The sequence below is a fragment of the Neopsephotus bourkii genome, unplaced genomic scaffold, assembly GCF_033783945.1.
Source record: "Neopsephotus bourkii isolate Nb327-2 ecotype Australia unplaced genomic scaffold, CSIRO-AGI_Nbou_v1 NB_168, whole genome shotgun sequence".
Classification (NCBI taxonomy): Eukaryota; Metazoa; Chordata; class Aves; order Psittaciformes; family Psittacidae; genus Neopsephotus; species Neopsephotus bourkii.
In genome coordinates this window covers 4,406,019-4,428,889 of record NW_026900684.1, presented here as the reverse complement: position 1 = coordinate 4,428,889, position 22,871 = coordinate 4,406,019, and the positions used below count along the sequence as shown (strand labels likewise).

The 22,871-nt window shown below is 38.0% G+C and overlaps 1 protein-coding gene across 3 annotated transcripts in view; it reads right to left on the bottom strand.

The window, feature by feature from the left end:
* Positions 1 to 22,143, bottom strand: part of MTNR1A (melatonin receptor 1A) — a 51,540-nt gene extending 29,397 nt beyond the window's left edge. Inside the window, exons 1-3 of one of the 3 annotated variants that reach the window (XR_009728183.1) lie at positions 21,918 to 22,143; positions 17,002 to 17,183; positions 11,947 to 12,063 (exon numbers count right to left, since the gene is read on the bottom strand). Coding sequence is in view for 1 of the 3 variants with exons in the window: in XM_061371405.1 (XP_061227389.1) it covers positions 21,918 to 22,110 (193 nt within the window). In the remaining 2 variants the exon portion in view is untranslated. Of the gene's footprint in view, positions 1 to 11,946; positions 12,064 to 17,001; positions 17,184 to 21,917 lie in introns of those variants that run through there. The other 2 variants (XM_061371401.1, XM_061371405.1) reach the window with 2 other exon arrangements.
* Positions 22,144 to 22,871: the final 728 nt, after the last annotated feature.

Here is a 22,871-nt window from a genome sequence, read left to right as displayed (position 1 = left end):
CCATAAGGACAGTATACAAAACTGTGGCAATTGTAAGGAACGAGCAAGGAAATGACTAACAACTATGACTAAAATATTTTGCTTCTGAAAACTCTGGAGATATCTGAATTTTAACATACAGCACATAGAGAAAGAGAGCAAATAACATCCCATGGCTTTTAACACTCTCTCATAAGCCATGTGCCTTTTGCATTAGAGACATTCCAACACCTCTGTTAAGGTGCTTTTTGGTTTATTTTGAGGAGTACACTTGCACACATCTGTTGTGCTCCCTGTTACCCACAACTCTTGCACACTTCTGCTTTGTGCACCTGTTTGGAAGAAAACACAACTGAATTTTCTAAACTCTTCAGATTATTCTAAAGAAAATGTATTTGGATATATATTTGGATATAAATACTTGGATTCTGCAAAGTCCCTAGTACACCAAATCTCCATTTTTTCTTGCTCTTTTTTTTTCCTTGGTGGAAAAGAAGAACATAGAAAGTATGGAATTCAAGAAAAAAAATGGGGGACTTGCTCAGAGAAAGACAAGCACAAAGATGAAAAAATTCTTTGTGTTCATGAAAATTAAGGTACGCTTTCTGGCAAAGTTGAACCACAGTTTCTGTGAATGAAGATGAACCTATTAAATACTCATGAGAATTTAATTTGAAAATGAACCAGCTACTGTCACCTGGGCAAAATTGTTACTGTATTTTAATCCTTCTGAAAGATTTAAAAATTCAGACCATATCACAACAATACCAGCTGACTGATGTTATGAATCCTATGTTCCCTTAGATCTGAGTGCTAATTCAATAACAATATTACTACAGTGTAACTAATCACTTTCTACAACTATAAAGTCTTCAAGAAATGTTATTATAAGCAACTGCATTCTTATTCTGAGAAGTGACGCATAAAATGGAATCCATCACAGTTTGGTTTGCATTTTAGTGTTATAAAACACAGAACATTTTTCCCCTCTAGTGTCAGGTACTGGAAATTACAACTAGTTTAATGCATTTTTGAATAATTACAATATCTCAGTTAATTTATAAAGTGCTTTTTAATTATGAACATCTTAAAGTCTTTTTTGGAACTAATGGGTTATTTTGAAATAATTTATTTGTGAAAAATTAATATCAGACCAAATCCTTATACTGAAATCAAGGAAAGCTTTACTGTTGATATCAAAGAGCTTTAAATTCTTCATTAAAATGAGAAACTGGGGAAAAGACATATCTTCAGAAATTTTGGATGAGTAAAAGTAACATCATACTACTGATTTAGAAGCAATTATAGCATATAGAGATTGGAACTCACATTGAAAATGTGGATATTTAGGTCTTAGAAAAGTTCTGCACCTTCGGATTATCAGTATTGTTTGCACCAGTAAAAAATGGTTTCTAGGAATAGCCAACATGTGTTAACTAGCAGTAGGAGCCTGATCTGCCCCATCCGTTTATAAACCCTTTATAGACTCTATAAATTTAATAGTGTGGAACTGTAGATTGATACTGGCACTTACGAGAGCAACTAAATTAGAGAAATTAAGAAATGCAATTCAAAGGTACTGCTATCTATATCCATCATATCCAAGTCCTATAGAATTAACAGAAACAAGCAGGCATGTAGTCTAGGAACTTACAGTATATGATTTGCATATGGCATTTTCCTGTCTCTTTAGGGCACTTTGGACAATAGATGGTCAGAACCATTAGTTTTCGCTTTGAATGTCACTGTAGTGACCAGATTTTCTCTGCTCACTGGATAGGCCCAGTAAATGGTAAATCTTACTAAAAAGAAATCAGACTAACGATTTTTAACCTTCCAGCAGTTTCTAACCTTCTGCATGGAACATACATTTCCACAGATTTTACAATCTATTTTATAATTACATTAAACTAAAAGCTTTTCTGTGTAAATGGGACTTAGCCTGGATTTTGATGCTTCCTCTCAATGATTCAGGTATGTCATGTGTTTCTAAGAATGAGTAGTTATTCCAGTTAGAAAACTAAAAAACAGAAATAGTTACTAGTGGAATGGAGTTAATAGCAGCCAGATCTTTTATTTAACGAGAAAAAAAAATGAATCTCAGAAAAGTCATAATGGTGCTCACTATAATCAGCCATCTGTAAGGCACTCTTATGAACATCTGAGGCTTTATGCAAAATCTTGATGAGAATTTTGTCTCAGCTAACCAGCTTTCTTGAGGTCTTTATACCAATTTTATAGAGGCCTCTGATACTGTACTCCTAACTGAGGTGCTCCAGTTATAGCAGAAGGCTTGAATGACACCTCAAAAAAGAGAGCAACTATGGTATAAATCATAGCTACATGAAAATAAGAATGCAAAATACTACCCATCCTTGTCTAAGAAGTAGAGATACGAGTTTAAAATTCATTATAAATGAACAAATAAAACCAGTAAACAAAGTTTAAGATAAGATTCCTACATTGCTGTTTAATCTCCCAAACATATTACTCCAATGTCAGAAGTCTGTAGCTGCCACATATCTGTAGACTTCTTAGTGCCTAGCCCTTTGATACAACACTGTATTTTCCCTGTTCAGGCAATTGTGTAAGGATTTTCTGGACTAAAAAGTAGTTGTGGAGGAGGATACACTCAGAAGAAAGAACGCCTACATACGACAGATTGTTTTATTATGAGTCTCCTATGAAGGCAAGAAGGTGTACAATTTTTAGAGACATTTTATAAATAAACTTAAATTCAATACTGAAGTCCATTAATGTTTAAAACGTTTGGCATTCTACCTAAGAATGAAATCAAATAGCTAGTTTTCAGTTAAAGAGGATCTTGGTCATCACGGAGGCATTCTTACAAAAGTGTACTAGGCTTAACAAAACTGAAGAAATTGTATTCTAAGAGAAGAAAGTTTCAGTGCCCTTTAGCAATTTCAGAAAAATATGTTTTATGTACATCAAGTAATTAGCGTCTCTTACAGAACTTGCAAATTGAAAGATGCTGCAACTTGTTACTTTTAGTGTCCTTTAATGAAAATAATTTCCCTACAAGGAAAAAAGTTCTGAACATTTTGAAACAATAAATATACAAGATTTCTATTATGGTATTTACTCACTGCTAAAAATCACTACTAATGGAATAATAGCAAAATCTTGATAAGCAAACATTCCTAAAAAGCTTGTGTTAGCTGCAAAAATCTGACATTTGTTGAACCTTTGGCTAGACAGTGCCAAAGGAAGTATAAATCAAATACTTCGCCTGAAATGTCTCTTTAACAAAATCCCTCAGAGTTTCCTGTAGATGAATTAACAAGCAATTGGTTGCAGAGGGAGACCTCTGTAGATGGGAAGGTAATGAATTCTGACAGGTTGAATGGTGCAAAGCTAATGGGTTGAGATGTCCATTGACTGTAAAGCAGAAGCTGATTAGTATTAAGTTTTTAGGAAAATACCCCAACAAGACTGGATCAAAATGAACAACTTATTTGATTTAGAGTTGAAATACAGGGGATCAATTTCTTTACCAAAGATTGATGTGTTAGTCCACTTTGAGCATCTTAAGTTTTACACTGGTATCATGACATGCTATGTAATTCATAGTTGTTCTATTATTACCATTCACTCATCCTTTCCAAATATGAAGGGTCACACAGAAATTACTTCATCATCTTAATAGTGTTTTTGAAATAATTTCAGATTCAATTATATATAAAGAATTATTAATGCAAAATCTGTTGGAAAACTTTTTCAAAATAGAATACCTGAAATCATGTTTGAGGAGATGAAGCAAGATTAAATAATAGTAGGAGTTGTCTACCAAAGAAAGTCTCATATGAAAAAATTCAAAGATGGGGTAAATTGGATACTAAAACTGTAGAATGAAGTCACCTAGAAATTAACTTTAAAACAACAAAGGCAAACACCAGAAAATTTAGCACTGAAAGCTTCTTCTGAACTCTGGATTGCAATTGAATAGAACAGCTTTGGCCTATCAGTACTCAAAGAACAGCATCACAAACTTTATTTTGATGAAAAGCAGCTGCCTCTATTAATACGACTTTTGTGACAATTCAGGCAGTTAAGGATAAGCCAAAGGGGAATGTGGTGTGTTGGAACAGATTTTGATTTTAGATAAAACCATGGATTTGACTGACTGAAACATGGAAATACTGGGCATATAAATACAGTGACATAAGAAATCTTCCAGTTACCATTACTAAAAACATGTCTTCAGACCTTCATTTTAAATACTTTGTTTAGTAGAAGAGTTGGTGAGTCATTTGAGCAGAAACTGTCTTGAGCATCTGGATAGAAAATAAAATACGTTTGTCTCTGCTTCTCAAGTGTAACTGGAACTGAAGCTATCTTTTTTCCCCTTAGTTTTTTAATACATCAATCATGCTCTGCTTCTGTGGAGGTGTTGCAATAAGATGAAGACAGAACTATATGAAGTAACTGAAATATTCTTGTGAGTTGCTGCAAGTTCAGTGGCAGCATTTTGTGTCTGAATATTAGAATATTATCTGCTCTCAAAAACTTTTGGATCCTAAGTCCAGTTTAGATGAGGGGGAAAAAAAAAAAAAAGAAGAAGAAAAGGAAGCAAAAAAGTCTTTAGAATGTCTTTAGTTCCAGGCATTCCAATAGTAACATACACAGCTGACTGCAAGACCTACAATACTTTAAACATAAATCAGCTTTAGGAATAAGCGTTGCTCAACTGAGGCATTCACATCATTGAAATGTTGGCATTGAAATGGAACTGCACAGGAAAAGAAGACTGTATGAAGAAACAACAACAAAACAATCAGGACTGACCACCTTCTCCCTTCTTCACTTGTGTAAAACAGGTCATGTGAAAAAAAGATACTTCAGCAGATTCCCCTGTGAGGTGACTATTTGAAAAACAATAGAAACCAAGTTTCTAAAAAGGTCCTTAGCAAACTGCAAAGCCTTACTAACATACCCTGATTTTGTTGAAGTGAACAGAATGGACTGTTTCCTAATCAGCCGTATCCACAACACAAAAAAAATACCTCCATCTCAGGGAGGGAAAATGAAGACATTCACTAACAATCTTCAGAATTAGATCTTCAGAACAACACACATGCGCAAAACAGAGATATGTGGATCACACACCCTTCAGCTGGAAAGTTTATCTCAAGGATACTCCTGTAGAGCTCAACTGTTGTGCCATTCTCTCCACTTGGCAGTTGAGGTAGAGAAGCTGGCACTTGCTTTCCACCTCCCAGTTCTTCTGAACTGAAGAGTCCTGGTGTGTTAGGGACTTTAATAAGGGAATGGAGAGAATAGAAGGTAATGCATAGCATGCACATGGATAACACATGGGTAATTGCAAAGCTGCAGTTTCTGGTACACAACTTGGTGTTTTAACTGTAGCAGTTTCTCATGAGCATATCTTACTATGGGTGGTTCTCATCCACCCTTGACAGCTTGCAGCTGTAAACGAAGATGTCTGGAGGATTACTTGGGCAATCCCAGTGTCTTCTCTGAAGCCCCTACAATGATGTAAAGCACACTAAAAAGCATGTAAGGAGCTTTAAATGGTATTATATGGAAAAGCTGGAAATACTTTTTGAAGGGAGGCCACTTAATCTACCTGATAGTATTACATCAAGTTCTGCTTTGGCTTGTGTAGACAGATGTCTTCTTAAATAAGAAAATACCATAGCTTCTTATTGAAATTGAATTTAAATAGGCAAAAATCATTACAGGCGTGGTTCATCAGCTGCAGCTCACTGAGAACATTAACATCAGTTAAAGATCTGTTTGTTTGATTTAAAGTACATTAAGCAGAAAACTATCTGTGGTGGCACAGATGCCCCATGTTCACACAACAAACTGTGGGCAATGCCACTGCTATCAAAATCTATTATGAAACTCTCAATCCAATGTAAAAAATCAGCATAGCTGTATTCAGTGGGCCAGATGGCTCTGAATTTTCTTAGAATCATAGAATGGCTTGGGTTGGAAAGGACCTTAAGACTACCTAGTTCCAACCTCATGCAGGTAGGGATGCCTCCCACTAGGCCAGGTTGCTCAAGGCCCCATCCAGCCTGGCCTTGAACACTGTCAGGGATGGAGCACTTACCACTTCTTTGGGCAACCTGTTCCAGAGCCTCACCAACCTCACAGTTAAGAACTTCTTTCTTATATCTAACCTGAACTCCCGCTGTTTAAGCTTAAACCCATTACTCCTTGTCCTTTTGCTGCAGTCCCTGATGAAGAGTCCTCAGGTATCCTTGTAGGCCCCCTTCAGATACTGGAAAGCTGCTATGAGGTCTCCATGCAGCTTCTTTTCTCCAGGCTGAACAATTTTCTTAGCCTGCCTTCATATGCTAGATAAAATATGCCACTGAAGTGACAGGAACAGTTTGAGATACTCAGTTCATTTGAAATTTATTTAGAAGACACATATATCAGTACATGTATTCTTACATACTGACAGCACAGAAAAGCTAAACATCTGCAGTCAAAGGTTTGCAAGATGCAGGTGTGACCTAAACATGAAATCAGTATTATATTGGGTGCTGCTCCAGGCAGTATAAAAGATGTGATGTAACAGGGATATATATTTCCCATAATACATGATATGCATAGTATATATACATAGGTATATACACTAAACAGGATTTCAGTCTGCCACATCTCTTACCCAACCGTCATATAACTTATAGCTATGACATACATCTGGAATGAATGATCAGCAGAGAATTCCAGAATACTGCTGTAATCAGACCTCAGGTAATAAATAATTACATGAACCCAATTCCTAATTATTTGACTATTCCTTTTAACAGTGAGCTCTTTTTGGCAGTTTTGCAATGTTTATTACATAGAAGCTCAATCCATTACAGTGGCAGTATAGATAAGCATGAAATTGGTAAATATTCTTCCTATTGCTATGTAATTTAATTTCTGTTGTCATACACATAAGTCTCTTTCATCTTTTTCCTATGGTGTAGAAAATACTTTTTCAAATTAGTAGATAAGACTCACAGAATGAAAACAAGAGACTGTTTCCAAATTTGTTCTTCCTCCTTATACTGGTCATGATAGTTTCAATATTTAAACCATTGCATAACAACAGAGGAACCACTCTAAATGCTTTTTAGAAAATCTGTTTACAATTTACATCTGTATTAACAAATCTCTGAGTCATGTCAGCAGCTTGATTTTTGGTTTACCCTCATGTGAGCTCAGCCTTTCTATCCAGTTTCTTCAGGGACAAGATTTCTTCAGCAGTCTGTTTTGGTGCTGTTTCTATGAGAGAGAATATTTGGCTGCTTATAGTATTATAATGTAAGAAGTGTTTTAATTCTATGATCATAACGCTTTTAAGTCAAAGTCACTTGTTGTCTCTTAAAATTAACATCAATGTGGTAAACAAGTGTCAGCAGAACAGAAACTTTTGAGAAAGTTTTGATGTTTGCAATTTATATGGCAAGCACCATACACATAGTAGCAAGCATTCCTAACTTTTCTTGTAGTGATTTTAATGCTGTGTCATGCCTCTATTTTGTGACTACTCTGCAGCTGTCTGTAGAATTTTCAAACATGTATAGTCATTGTCGGCTGGTATTTCAACTTGTTTACAAGGACATAAACAATTTTATTAGAAGTTTAAAAATTCACAAGCTAAAGGAGACCTGAATTTCTTACTGTAAATTTATTCATAGATAACCTTCAGCCTTCTGAACACGGTCATCAGACATTCTGGTCTTAGGAGAAAACAGACAAAGCTGCCTGTAAGAAGCACTGTAGGCTTTCTCAGCAAGCACAGCAAAGTGGTTTTGGCCAAACAGAGGGGATGATCACTGATTTCACACAGGTATACTTTAAAACAATGCTAACTGCATTGATGTGAGCAATCTCAGGAAGGAGAAAAAAGCAACTCAAGCCAATATCTACTTTCAGCAGAGTCCAGTATTTTCTGTAAAGTTTCTGATTTCAAGAAGCTATGGAAATGTGGTGGAAGAGATGACAAAACTTATTTCACCTAGTAAAACAGATTTTAGGGCCAGCTCTGTGAGAAACATCATGACCTTTAGGAACTTGTGCAAGAAGTGAGAGAAGATTCATGCAGGGGCATATTAGATATTGTTTGAACTGTCATTTGAGTAGAGACATCCAAAAGCTGTATTTTCACTGAAACTAGCCAGTAGAAGACAGAAAAGTCAATTAAACAGCATGGCTAAAAGAATTCACATGAACTTTGTGCCACTAGTGACTAACTCGTGTTTAATTCAATGTGATCTTCATGATATACCTAGTTCAAAAGATATGTAAATGGAGATAAGAGTTTTAAATGGAATTATAAAGAAATGTTGGAAATAAAGAATTCTTGAAGGGAGGCCACTTGTCTACTTGGTAGTATCCAATACCTGTAATCCAGTAACAAATGTTTAGTTACAGTTCTACTGAAAAGACTACGCTTTAGTGGAACCCAGCAGATCAGGTGAATTACAGTCTCATGAACTCCACTGCTGTTGCCATTTAACTGACGGTATGTTCTGGAAAAATTCCAGAAAAAATAAACCAAACATCTTTTAATGCTTATCTTCACTGTATCATCTCATCCAAAAACAGATGTGAAAACTTAAGTAGGAAATTGATCACGAAAGATATAATTACACAGCTCATTTCAAGGTAAATTTTGAAGGTGTATTGAACATATTCTCTAAATAAAACACTTGTGATCAATAGATGTTTAAAAGGAAGGATATTTGGAGAAGAAGTCAAGTGCTTTTGCTACATCTAAATTTGCTGAACTAGGCATTTTCTGAACAAATGCACCCATCACTGAAATAAATCTAATTGTGTGGTGTCTGAAACTCTTTGAGGGGATAGGAGTTTTCCTGAGCCTTGTACATTTGTAATGGTTCATATACTCCTTTAAAATACACAAGTTTCAGAAAAATTGACTTAGGTCAAGAGATTCAGAGATACACACAGAAAGGGAAGAATCATAACTAGTTTGAATTTGTCATGACAAAGGTTAACAGCACAGTTCTAAGGCACCCTTCCAACTACAATTTGTATTGAAGATTCTAACCCAGCTATTAATAAATAAGAAAAGCCTGTGCACTTAATCAAGTATTTAAGATAAAATAATAAAATAGGTGGTGAAAACAGATTAACTATTCTGGATAAGGAAGACGGATATTGCCAGAAAAAGTTGAAGAATCAGCTAAAATGGGGACACCAGAAACATGGTATTACACATTTTTTCATATTCATTTGGGGATAAATTTAGCTGTGGGACAATGGAACACTGACGAAAGACCTAAGAGACTAATTCATGGGCATTATAGGCCTCCCTGCAATAGCTAAGGACATGATACAAACTCACAGAGAATGTGAGGACGCACTGCAGAAAGCAGTGACAGAGAATAGCAAGTTGCATCAGGTAACATCAAGGACACAATGAAAGAAATCAAGTGCATTAACTATATGTTCTCTCCCTGGAAAACTAATCCAATTGACAGAAAAGCTGCAGTCATAATCTGGTACAAAGCTCCTACATGACCCAGAAGTGCTGTGGGAGGTTAAATTCCCTGCACAGTTATTCCCAATGAAGAATCACTGACTGACCTGCTGAGACAAAAGACTGTTCCAGAATGAAGCTGGGAAATGTACATGATAACGTAACAAAGTATTGCAAAAAGTAAATTCATCAGCAAGACTGGGATGCTGCACACAAGCCAGTATCATTCAAATAATGTAGACCAAAAATAGCTTGGAAACTGGCCTTTTACAAGACTACAACAGTAGGTGTAATGGGAGACAGACAGTTGTAACAGAAGAAAGAGATTCTCAGCTTAGAAATTACTTATCATTGCATATGCTTCAAAGAAATGTCAACATGTATATAAATAATTGGTCAAAACACAACAGACTGTTCTAAATTCCAGATGATACCTAATTTTCTTGGAAAATTATTGGTCAGAAGCCTGGTGGCATCAAGATGTCTTGAACAAAAGAGCAGTTTCTTCTGGAAAGCCTACTTGTGATAAGTATTATGATGGGGTCTAGCACCATGCATAACCACCTCTCATGGGCAGTGCAGAGGTATCCTTGAGTAATTGTGCTGTTCTGCATGATGGCTTAGGAGAATTCCAAGTTGGAGCTAAAAACTAAATTAAATAATTAATTTCAGGGCAAATAAGTCAGGGTATTTATCAAAATCAGGATACTTATCAAATGACACTAACTGCCAAAAAAAATCAACCCAAATGTTCTAGCCTCTCAGGGGTCCAATTTCTTTTCCAGAAGCAAGAGAAATAAGAGAAAGCAAGAGAGAGAACAGCACCATTTTGAGGCTGCTAGCTGAATGGCACCCTTTGGACTAAAATCACCTTGAATGACTGAAAGTTTGCAGTGGGGCCTTTTCTGTCCACCATGAGTACTGTAATTACTGCAGCTGTAATCACTGGGTGGGGTCTGGGGCTTTTAATCCTGAAAATGGTGTCCAGTAAGACACTCCAACCTGAAGTAAACTTGTAGGTACACATGCAAAGAGAGTAGCTTACTTCTAATAACTAACTTCCCACATCTGTGAAAGGAAGGTTGCTTTTAGGATTACTGCATAATTCATGCCCTAACATAGCTGACATAAATCTAACTTTTCCAGTTATAACTGTATTCCTCACTTGTCAGCTCATGTGACTCTTTTCTTACCTAAGTAGAAAGTCAAAGTTTCTGAATATAGAAGGCATAATATTATTTGAATTTACAGATAAACATTAGTCAGTCCTTTATTTCCAGTAACATTCCAATGTACTAAAAATATCCATATTCTAGGGTTTCTAGAAAAAAGTACTTGGTCACATACTATATTTGTACTTATTAGATGAACATGTAGAAATGCTCCTACAAATTAATTTATTGAAATAATATTAATAAATATCTTCAGAATGCATTTTAGATGAAACATACACTGGAACTTCTACTGGAAACTCCATTTAATTCATTGGAATACATGTATAAGGAAGTAGACGAAAAAACGACACAAACAAATTAATGTTTTGGAGGTTTATTTCCAACAAGCAAGTTTCATGTTTTGGAGTAACGGAAGCAAACATTCTCTCCATCACAAGGAATGGGCAGCAATTGAAAAGACAGAAACAAGTGAAATCTCTATGACATTTCAATGTCATCAAGAAAGTTTTCTAAGTAAATATGGGAACAGGAGATAATACAAATAAGATCTTAGAAATCAATTCACTGCTTTGGTGGTAGTCTATGAAGCCATCTGCACAAAAAAGATGCTTTTGGGCACCTAGACTCCAGTAAGCACTCCAGCAGCAAAGCCCTGTCATCACTGCAACAGCTTGAGAAAAGTAAAAAAGAAGACCCACTAGAAAAGCTTACAATGAAGGGATGCATCACCATTGTGAAAAATGGGATACCCTGGTACAAAACAAGCACCAACAACAAGCAGACTGCAAATTCTGTGTCCACTACGTTACTCCAACTTACCTTATTTGCTTCTTGGTTTTTTTTCTGTTTGTATTTCTCCATTTACATGTTTGTCAGATTCTGTCAAATATTCAGAGCATGTTTTAGATACTGATTGTTGCAAGCAGCATTAATAAGGTACAAGTGCAAGCTTTGTACAACTGTATAATCTCCCCTAGATTGTCACTAAGTATGCATTAGAAATTCTTACCAGGAATAACTTCAGAAGCAGCACTCAATCTCCTTTTAAAATTCCAGTATTAATGCCCATAAGAACAGTGCAGCATCTCAGTATTCTATTATTACAGAGTGTATAAAAAAAGCTTTCACAGAATATGTAATGGATCCCGTAAGGGAAAGACCCAAGTCAATAACAACTCTAAAACAAGAGCCTTTCTGACAAAACCTGACAGATGCACCCTCAATGGAAAAAAAAAGAAAAAAACAAAACCAAATCCAAACAACTTCTGCAGAAAACAGTTTAACAAGGATAGTGCCGTTATTCTTCAATACAGGAGTGTCCATCTTCATGCCATCTTCAGCATAACACCCAGTGTGTATGGATCATCCAAAGAAAAAGTGCAAATGTACGATGAACAGAAGCACAACAGATTCCTAGGAACACCCAAAAATAATTGAACAAAAATGGGGTTGTTAGGTAGATACAAAATACAGTTGGAGGAGAGTATCTGTGAACAAGTACTATGCCTTAAAAACTATGAAAATCAAGGCAGGTTTCCAGCAACCAACAAATTGTTCACAGTTGACAATCTTATCAAGCACTGCAGAGATTCCCAGTAGTGGGATACACTGAATGCATAAGATAGAAATCAGCATAGCTGCAAAAAAACAAGAGTTTACAAAATTGTAAAAGAAGCTGCAAAAGAAATGCCCATTATTTGCCAAAAGCTGCATTCAAAAACCTTTGCTGCAAAAAAAGTGCAAGAAAATCTCACTGCATTTTGAGTGCTACATTACGTATTTAATATACGCTAAGACACAAACTTGGTTCTGCTTTCTTCTCCGTACTTACCAGTATACAGAGGAGATTAAAAGCTGTTTTACTGAGCTTGATGAGGATTACAGTATTAACTCCATAGGCCTGGATGCTTACATACAGAATAGTTAGAATGAACTTGGCCAGTGAAATCTGTGTTAACATTTTGTATCAGTGTTAACTCACTGATACAAAAACCCCTGTAGAAGCTGTCCCAATAAACATGAATTACAGAAACACTGAAACAGTTCTTATTTATACCATGAACTAAACCCACCACCTGTGTCTAGCTGGAGGAAAGACATGGAAACATTACTGTCCTTCCTTCATGTCAGAGATACTGAATGTTGTTTTCTTACATATGATGTATTTCACAACAGACAATGAGGATATAGCAGCAAAAACAAAATTCAGAAATTTATTCTTCTTAATGAATGTATTACAGAACTATGAGTTCCTAGAAAACAGGAGAGGACAAAGATAACGGATAAGGACAAGGATAAACTGATGTGATCTGGGCAGACTACTCTAGTACAAGAAACTGTCCTTGACCTAAGTAAAATAATTTCCATTTTTTAAACAAGCAAACAAAATATACAGAGGACAGCACTGCAGTACCACATGGTCTCTTGTGTTTTCTTTATTCCCAGTGGTGTTACTGAAGCATCAATTTTCAGACTTAATAGCTTGCATACACATTATATGTAAAAATCTATGTAACTTTCCCATGATGTCCTCACCTCAGGACATACAGATCAGGCACTTATGACCCTCATCTGTAGTCAGCTTATATTGCAAGGCTACCAGTGATCCAACAAAAATCCTGTTCTGACTCCAAAGTTATGGCAGACTTCTCTGCTTACCGCACATTAGGTTTAAGGTTGTCAGCAGTACAGCAGTCTTCTCACTCTTGGGCAAGCACTGCAGCCAAAAAAAAAAGTGAAAGGACACAAGGACTGACCTTGGTAAGAGGTTTGCTACTGATTTCAGTAAAACCAGGATTTTGCTTTTAGGGAAGGTATTCCCAGAGATGAGGCAGACCCTTGGGGGTACTGCACTTCCACAGAAGGGGAAAGGTTATTCTGTAAATAGACTAATAAAATTTGATGTCCACCTATTCTGGACTAGCAAAATGAGCACCAAGAGGTGACGTTTTTATTCTCACTCATTACAAGAATAGAGACATGCCAAGTAATGTTAAGTAACATCGATACTAGCAAAACTGGCAATAGCAACAGCGTTTAAACTGACAGAAAACACTTTCAGTCAGTGAGAATACCCTTCCTGAGTTGGAATAAGGAGAAAAAGGTGTAACCCTAAGGTGAAAGGTGATTCTGAAAGGATTTATACAAACACCTACTACACCTGGAAATTGGATTTGATGACTAAGAAGGTCCCTTTCAATCCTTTGTTCTAAGTGAGAATTAATTCAGTAACAGACATTAAGGAAAGGTTTGGAGGTGCAAGATGGCATAATGGAAATGTGGTAAGTTGCAATTATGCGAACTTGCACATTAGGTGCAGGCATTATGGTACACTGCAATGCTCAAATTACTGAAGGCAGACCCCAGAGTTACACAGCCACAGATAATCTGGAGACATATTTTTAAGGTAAATAAATATTAAAAAATAACATATTAATGCAAAATAGGCATAAGCTGTCAATAAAAACAGGTGGGAGGGGTTATTTATAGGCCATTAATTCTTCATCTAAAATGAAACAAAAATACAACTGAAGTAACTAATTTTCATTTATAAAAACTTCAATTCTTCATAAGATGTAAGTCCCATAATTTCAACAATATACAGTCTCAATATAAGTCTGTGGATGCTATCACTTAATTAAAAAACACCAAAAGAATGATGAAGGAGGATAAAAAGGCATTGTAATTCTTAATTTTACAAGTGACTTTGTGATGTCTTACTGAAGGAGCAAATAGTGGCTGTTACTGAGGAAAATTCACATAAAAAGGTACCTTCGTTCCAATATCTCTAAAGCAAAAATGTTATACCCGAACTGTATTGGGCTGGAAAAATATTCTTTCACCTCTGAAAATGAAATAACTTCTTTTCTCACAAACACAGAGAGGGAGATGAATGTGCCCTTAAAAACCAAGTATGACTAAGGAGTAGAAAACTGTTCATCACTCAGTCTGGAAAACAGGAACATCAAATTAAACCCATAGCTACTACCAGAGGGAAAGAAAATTCATGACTCTTCCACAGAACACTCACAAAGATAGGTATCTGCTGAAACTTCTCTACGGTGTGATTGGGTACCAGTTTTCAAAGCTGATCCCTATTCATCACTTTGGCCAATGGCTATAGATTTGGCCATCTTGTCTGGCTAAACAACATAGTACTAGCAGTTGCACTATAATCACACTAGGCTAATACTGGGGTGCAGCTGAAACAGACAACTACGAAAAGCAGTATTACTGACTGACCTCACACAATACCAAGCAGCAAGGGAGGAGATGACCTCTGTCAGCACAGGGGCAGAGTACCTTTGCTTGGTAACCTATCCATGAAGACTAATTACTTTTGCTAGCCTTGCATCTGCACCCCAAATTCAAGGTGATGCAATATAAATACACCTTATATTTCAGCATCACACATACACATCATGTAGAATGGGGTTTCTCTAGGCCTACATGGGAAAGTTCCATATCCTGCCTCACTTACACAAACATAGCTAAATATTCTGCTTAAAGGTGTGGACAGAAAAATAGAATATTATTAACCTGAAATAATCCATAAAATTTTCCAGGTGATTAGTATATATTTGAATAGAGAACTCCAGTGCTTAGTCATACAGAACACAGTTTGAACTCAGTTGCTTCTATTCTCTCCTGTTTCAGTGAGCATGAGACCTTGGGAGTTAGCTGAGATTGCAGTCTGAGTGAAGCATTGAAGGACTTTCTTAGAACTCGAGCAGCGGAGAAGATGAGGAGTCCTCCATGATACAGAAAATCTACCCCAATCCCCTCTCCAAAACCCAGACAACCTAATTCAAGTCCTTAACTCAAATAAAAGACTCTATGCAATAATCAAGAGCTGCATTTTCATGATCATCCATAAGGCAATAACTACTCTTCAAAAATCCTATCTAACTGTATGACCTGATACTATATTCAATCATTTATACAATGAAATGAATGAGCTGAAAAGTCTTTTACTTTTGGTGTCAATGTCTTTCTTCAAGGAAGAGGTATAAGTCTGCATTCTCTTTATGGATAACAAATTTAATAAAAAAAAACTTTAGGACATGAAACTTTGAACATTTACTGGTCAGTTATTACAACAAAACTACATAACTACAGAAGTCACTATGTAAAAGCTGTAAATAGACTTAGTGATTGTACCTTAGTTTCTGCTCTACTCTCTAAAACAAAAGATTAACAAGTTTGCAGGATGCTTATCATCTGAATTAACAGGTATCGGCAAAGTTTTCTTGTATATTCTACCCATTCTTAAAATGAAGATAATCAGCCCTTTATTCTGTCATCTAAGCTAGGAACCTCGATTATTCTGCAGAACTGTAATACTGTCCATCTTTGTGACTTCAGGAGGGCTATATTTTTAAAAAGAACTTATTTAGTAGCAACATTTGTATTATAGTCCCAAACATTACTTAATTACACCTTAAATACATGTTTATTTGTTCATTAAGTAAGCAAATATTAAAGCATTAACAAATTGTGGTGTTATCCTGAAGAATTCTTAGTAAGACTTGTCCTCCTGAAACAGAGATTGGTAACTGTTTCTCATGAGTGGAAAGTGTGCAATTTAAGGCAGTTGACAGATGTAAGTAAAAGAAAAACTGCCAACAGCTAGTGCTTATTGGAATTGCAAAATGAAACTATGATGCATAACATTGAATTGACACTGCAACATTTTCATTACCCTGGGAAAGCAAGCCTTGTTGCACAAACAGAACAGACATTGTCAGATCAGCACTGGATGCCTATTGTTGGTAGCATTTTCTGTGACTAAAATAGACTTGCTGATGATGTCTTATACTAGAAAGACATGAAGAATCTATGTTATAACATGACAGAAAAGTGGATGGTGTAAAAAGAAACAGAAAAAAGAGAAGAAGCAGATCAGAAATTGCTAATGAAAATATTGAAGAGAGAAAAAAAATCTTAATGAGAAAGGGAGAACCCCTCCAAAAAAGGATAACCTAAAAGAGACAGCAAATAGTGTAAGAGTATCAGTAACATTGTCTGCTGGCACCAGCCAACTAGAAAAAGTAGTGCCTCTAAACTTCAGAATGCAAAATCTTTCAGTAAGAATAAATAGATGAGTTTGACAGACATATTAGTAAGAATAGAGTATTAGTTATTTGAAATACCCACCTCTGTCTTTGGTCACTGACAGCATAGTACACTTAACAGATTTATGAAGTAAACCTTTGATTCAGTAAAGTATTCAATCAAAACCAGTCTGAGGAACAGCTTTATTGAAACCATAAATTTATGTTCAGTTCTGTTCAACATTTGGCAAAATTCAGCATCTCCACTACACATTTTCCCTCCTCCCAAATGGCTTACCATTTTTAATATTGGAAGTTTTTCATGTCTGAAATAATGTTCATTGCCATCAACATCTCAGTTTTCATCAGAACCCTGAATCTGTGCTACAACTTAGTCTTCTACAAGTTATCTCCCTTGAGTCAAATATGTGTCGGGCTACCCATTGTCTCTCAGGGCACAACAGGATGTCCGGGGATCACCTGTGACAAAAACAATGATTCCATTAGTCTGAATTCACAACAGGAGATTTGTTTATTAGATAAAACAATCTTTCATACAGCATTTAACATTATCATTGTAAAACTTTAAAAAAACCCACAAAACCAAAACATCATCAAGAACAACCTTTTCCTGAAAGCACTGATGAGAGCTCTAATCCAATAATCAAGATACAGATTTTTTTATAATATAAATTTAAAATACAAGAATAGAACTGAGAGAGGAACACTCTTCAACTGGATCTTTATACTGCTCAAACCAAAACCAAAACCCAGGGCCAGTTTGAAAAGCCTCCAAAATAAAATTGTTACTGACAGATCCCATCCCCCAGTTCTGCAATGGGTGTACTATTAACAAATATTGGATTAAAAAAAAAAAAAAAAGTCACATAGCTGTGTTCCTTAGTTCTTCCATACATGATCTCCCTGATCTTACAAATTTTGGTCACAGATTATTCTTGAGTTCATTATTCTTTTGAACACTCACAGAGCTGTCTTTACAGAACTGTCCGGACCTAATGCAGCAGAGGCAGACTTAGTATACAAAAAGGCTTTTCCCTTTTTCACTGCCATCTCATTCAGAGTAGATAACACACATACTTAAGTTTGAGCATGTGTGCAGTGCCAGTGAATGCAATTGTATGTTGCTGTTCTAAGACCTTGGGGCCTCAGCAATATCTGACTTCTCTGGTTTCTTCACTAGTAAGAAAAAAAAGTGTTTTAGCAACAAAACATTTGGGCCAAGGACATCCGAAACTGGGAAAATGTACAAAACCCCAAATACATCTAGCACAGAACAGAGATGGGCAAGAAGCTGAATGCAGCTTTCTGCCCTGATGTAGTAGGTGTTAGTTACTAGCTTAGCACCAGTCCATGTGTTATCCCAACTCATGTCAGGTGGTAGCAGACAGGACAGGCACAGAAGAATGAGGGTGAGACTGCTGGAGGCTCCCTTCCAGCACAGGGGTCTGTACTCGGGACACCTTTGGGCCTCAGTACATAGAAAGCCCAGAAAAAAAGGAGCCCACCAGGCCAAGAGAACAGTTGCAAAAGGAAGAGAAAGAGCAAGAGGTGTCATAGCACTCAGTAGAGCTTTCTTTATTGACCTTAAGAATGCTCCAGTCCTACAATCACTGAGTACCCAAATCCCCCTGTCAAAGTGGCAGGTGCATGTTAACTGAGATTAGTTTACTGCTCGTAACATTAAAATGTCAGTTAGCATGCACCTGTCACTTTGACAGGGGGATTTGCAACCTCACCTTGTTCTTGATGCATTGTTTTTCTTAATGTGGGTAACAACAAAGGCATAAGGATACTAGCAGTCACTGAATTTGTGTGTAATATCACATAAATCACATTACATGATTTCTTCAGATTTCTGAGATTCTCCAGCGTTCGTAGTTTCAAGTAAAAACTCCACTTGTTGCAAAAAGTACCAGTAATCTTTAATCCACCTTCCCCAAGAGTAGTTATTTCATCTTTATAGAGTGGAACTATTGAATGACCTTTTTTCTGATCAATGAAAGTTAGTGATGGAAAATGAGACACATTAGAGCAACTCATGCCAAACTTCTTCTAAAGTGAGCTCTTCTAATTCTTTTTAAAATTAATTATTAAAGAAAGCACATCAGTTTAAAGTTCAAGCTGCATGAATGTGCTACCAAAATACGGGCATTACAATCCTTATGCCTTGAATGTTTCCCTTGAACTTTGTTTCAAAGTTAAAAGATCACAGACATCATAAACCAAATTCAGTCTTTGTGTAGGCCAGCATTAAATTGCAGCTGTTCCCATCAGGACTGAATTGGTCTCAGGCACCTGTTAAGCCACCATAAAAATAAACCAAACCAAAACAGACCAGAACTATGAAACTTATTACAAGTCAAGTACATTAAATAAAAGAGGATCCTACCAGTTGTATCATCAGCTTCTGTGTCTAGAAGAGCATCTACTGAAGCCATGCTTGTGACTATGAAGGAGTCTGTAGTATCAGACACTCCTCGCTTGCTGAGACAAACTTCTTTGAGATACTGATTTCTCTGCTTTGATCAGTGTCTTTAACTAACCTCCTGACTGTCAGGAAGGTTACACCACTTGTTGAGAAGATTTCCTAGGCCTTCCTACTATTCCTCAGTGCACTTTATTTAATCAAAAGTCCACAGGTTCAGTTTGTAGTTATCTTCAAAAAATATTTATATAATAGAGAGTGGGACAGAGATGCAAGATGTTTTCCCCCACCAAATCCACCTTTTTGGAAAACTGTTAAATACTCCTTATTTCTGATAGTCCTCTCTTGCAAAGAAGGAAGGAAGTCTTCAGTGAGATACATTTTCTTCAGGAGGTATCTTCTGTTCCTCCCTGACCTTTTTCCAGTGGAATTTTCATCCTGTGTTCTTTTTCCTCAATAAATGTGCCAGCAAAATACTTAATATAGGTTGCTGTAAATTCAGAAGTTTTTTTTCTTATTACAGTTCTGTAAAAAGCTGCAACTGTCTTTATAAATAGTAAGTTACAAATTAGTTGTATGTATAAATCAGATTTTTTTCAATGTACACTCTTCCTGTATAATCTGAGTTAGTGTAAACAAGGCTTAGTAAACTTTCTTCTGCATAGTCAAAAATATTAGGCTAGGGTTTCCTAAATACTTATGCCTTGTCATAAATTTACTTGCCTGAGTGACCCCTTCTTAATTCAATGACATATTTAGTAGTGGTGCTACATAAGTTATGCCCAGACACAGGTTTTTACAGGATTAGTCAAAAACACTTTGCACATCTTTTTGTAGCTTATTAATGATGCTCTTCTCAAAGTTACCTTTTATCCATGGACTACATAAAATTTACTTTGAGAAAGCCTTTAAAACTTTTTCCTTTTTTTTCTTCCTAAAGCAGGCTACAATCTATTTCCTATCTTGTACCAAGTATCTCCTTGTTTTAAGTAAGCCTTAATTTCAGAGGGTAAGTCAGTATCTAATTCATTTGCCAGTCTAAAATAATTTCTGTTCAGAAGAATGCTCTATTCTCCTAGCTGTAGGAGATAACTGTTGCCAGTTTGCTGCAGTTCTTAACAGCCGCTATGACAGAAAAGGTAAGAACAAGAAATTCAGTAACAGTGAGCCAGTGAGCATGTGTCAGGATTCAAGAGGGATTACGTGAGATCTACAGCAGAGAATATGCACATGCATAGTGCCCAATGATTCCCTTATGTTTCCAGAAAACAGAAACCATGTTTATTTCAGACATACTACCAGACACGTCTGTATTGCAAACTCTGCAGAGAAGTGCTGAGGTATATATTTAGTAATTAAGGCCTACGAGAGTATCACCCTTTCCCCCAGAGTAACCCCAGTAATATGCCTATCTCAATCCTTTCTCCCTCCATCTGAAAACCTTCCAGGGAACAAGGGCAGGCAAATGCTGGGTTGGATTTAGGGAGTCTGATTCTCCTCTCCAGTACATAACATTGCAGTGTGTAAGCCTGTAGCTCCAGTGAATGAAATTTCTGTCAATGAAAGGAGGGAGAGAATACAGCTTTTAGAATTGACATAGGAAAGAAAAAAATATCATCTGTTAGTCTTTGTTTCTGTGTGTTGGCATGCCACTATGGCTGAATAAAACTGAAACATATAATCCATTTGCATTACCTGACTTCTTAACCTTAGGAAGTTAAGCATGCCACTGTTTGCCAGAGTCCAATACCAGCTACCTTTACTATGCTAACTTACATCAAAGCCACAGCTCAAGTTCCTCCTCAGATGAATTTTAAACCACTAGCTAGTGAACTTAGTGGAGTTGTTGTAACGAAGAGCTTGACAGCCAGTTATGGAAAAAAAAAAATAAATAAAAGACAGCATCTCAGTCATCATGGAGTAAAATTCTGCTTTCATTATGAATGCAGCTCCCCTCACATGCTCCTGTAGTTTTGTCAATGAAAGATGCACAGGCCTTTCACAGCACAGATTTGGTACACGTGCGCAGCAGCTGGTCTGACATGATAAAGCAGAATGAATCTGAAGAAGTTCCTGCCTGTCTGACCAATAATCCATAAACTAAGAGGGATTTACTCAATAGACCATCAAAGATTCTATGCTGTCAAAATTAGAGATTTCATTTTTTAAGAATGTACCTAAATCTGTTTTCTGACAGATGTTTCCCATTCCCCAAAGACCTAGATAGCAAGTGGAGGTGAACATAGAAAATTAAATGTCTTGAGTTTTGGGGGAATTTTTTTTTTTTTTTAATGAATCCTGCAACGTCTGTAACTTCATATTTACTTGATTTGAATCTCCAACCATAATACTGATTACTAGAGACATTTCTGTAGCTCAGAGAAAATGAATCAGAGAAACAGCATCCAGCATGTGCAGGCACACACTGTATGCCGCAGCAGCATCCCCAGTACCGTGTCTAAATCTCATTCTTAAGTAAGGTTTACTTGTCTGTTTTGCCAGGTGGGAAACTGTCGGGAGCTAAAAATAGCATCACGATTCGGTGGCGGGTGCTAAAAATACACTTACCGGCTCGATCACCGACTCGGAATGAAAGCTACAGCCCTTGGCACCTGTCACAGCCCATAACCGCTGGCTGGGAATGGAGACAAAGCGCGCCCAGCCCTGGAGTTCCGCGCCCGGGCAAAGTTTCACTGGCAGCCAAAGAGTCCCCAGCGCTGCACCCCACTACCACGGTCCCCGTCCCCCGATCCCCCACCGCCCCTTACCCGCGTTCCTCAGCTTCTTGTTGCGGTAGACGGAGATAATGACCAGGAGGTTGCCCAACAGGTCCACCACGATGGTGAAGATGAGGATGGCAGCCAAGGTGGAGGTCACCCACGGCGGGCGGCGCGGGGCGCCCTCGGACGGAGGGTCCCGCGGGAGGACGGAGCTGTTCAGATCGCTCTCGTTCACTCTCATCCTGCTGCTGCACCACCGCCTCCCAGAGCAGGGCCGGGGCAGGTCGGGGCGGGGGTCGGGGCGGGGATCCCGGAGGGGACCCCGGCCGCAGCGCCCGCCCAACCTATGGCGAAGCGAGGCTGTCGGTAGCAGGCGCTCGCCCCTCGGCCATGGCCACGGCCGCGGCTGCGCCTCGGAAGTTCCAGTTCCGCGGGGGGACACTTTTATAGCCTGCCCGCGCCTCCCGCCCCGCCCGCCGCCGCCACCGCTGCCGCCAGGTGACACTGGCCCGGCACGTGCGCGGCCGGGGGTTCCAGCTGCCGCCCGGCGGCGGAGGCGCAGCGCCACAGCGCCCCTCCGTGGCGCCCGCCCGGCGCGGCGGCCCCGTTCCATTCACAGGTCTGCTCTGCTTCTTCCCTCCATTCACGCTGCCGGCGCCCATTCACGCCGGCCGCTCCATTCAAGGCGGGGCCGCGGGAGACATCGATGGGCTCTGCTGTCTGCGGTTATGTGGTTCACAGCGGTTGGGGCTATTTTTAGCTCGCCCAGTTAATGCCATATCTTAATTAGGTTCTGCAGAATTCTGCTCCCCCCTTTCCCCGTCTTTATTTAACACCGCACTCGCACGGGAACGTGAGCTGGGAGAAGCCCCCGCCGGGCAGCGGAGCGCGGCTGCTATAAAAAGCTCCTCTCGAAGCCGCGCTAGCCGCGGGAAGGGGGCAGCTGAGGACTCGTGTCCCGGGAGCGCCACGTGCTGCCGCTGCAAGAGGGGGAAATGGGGG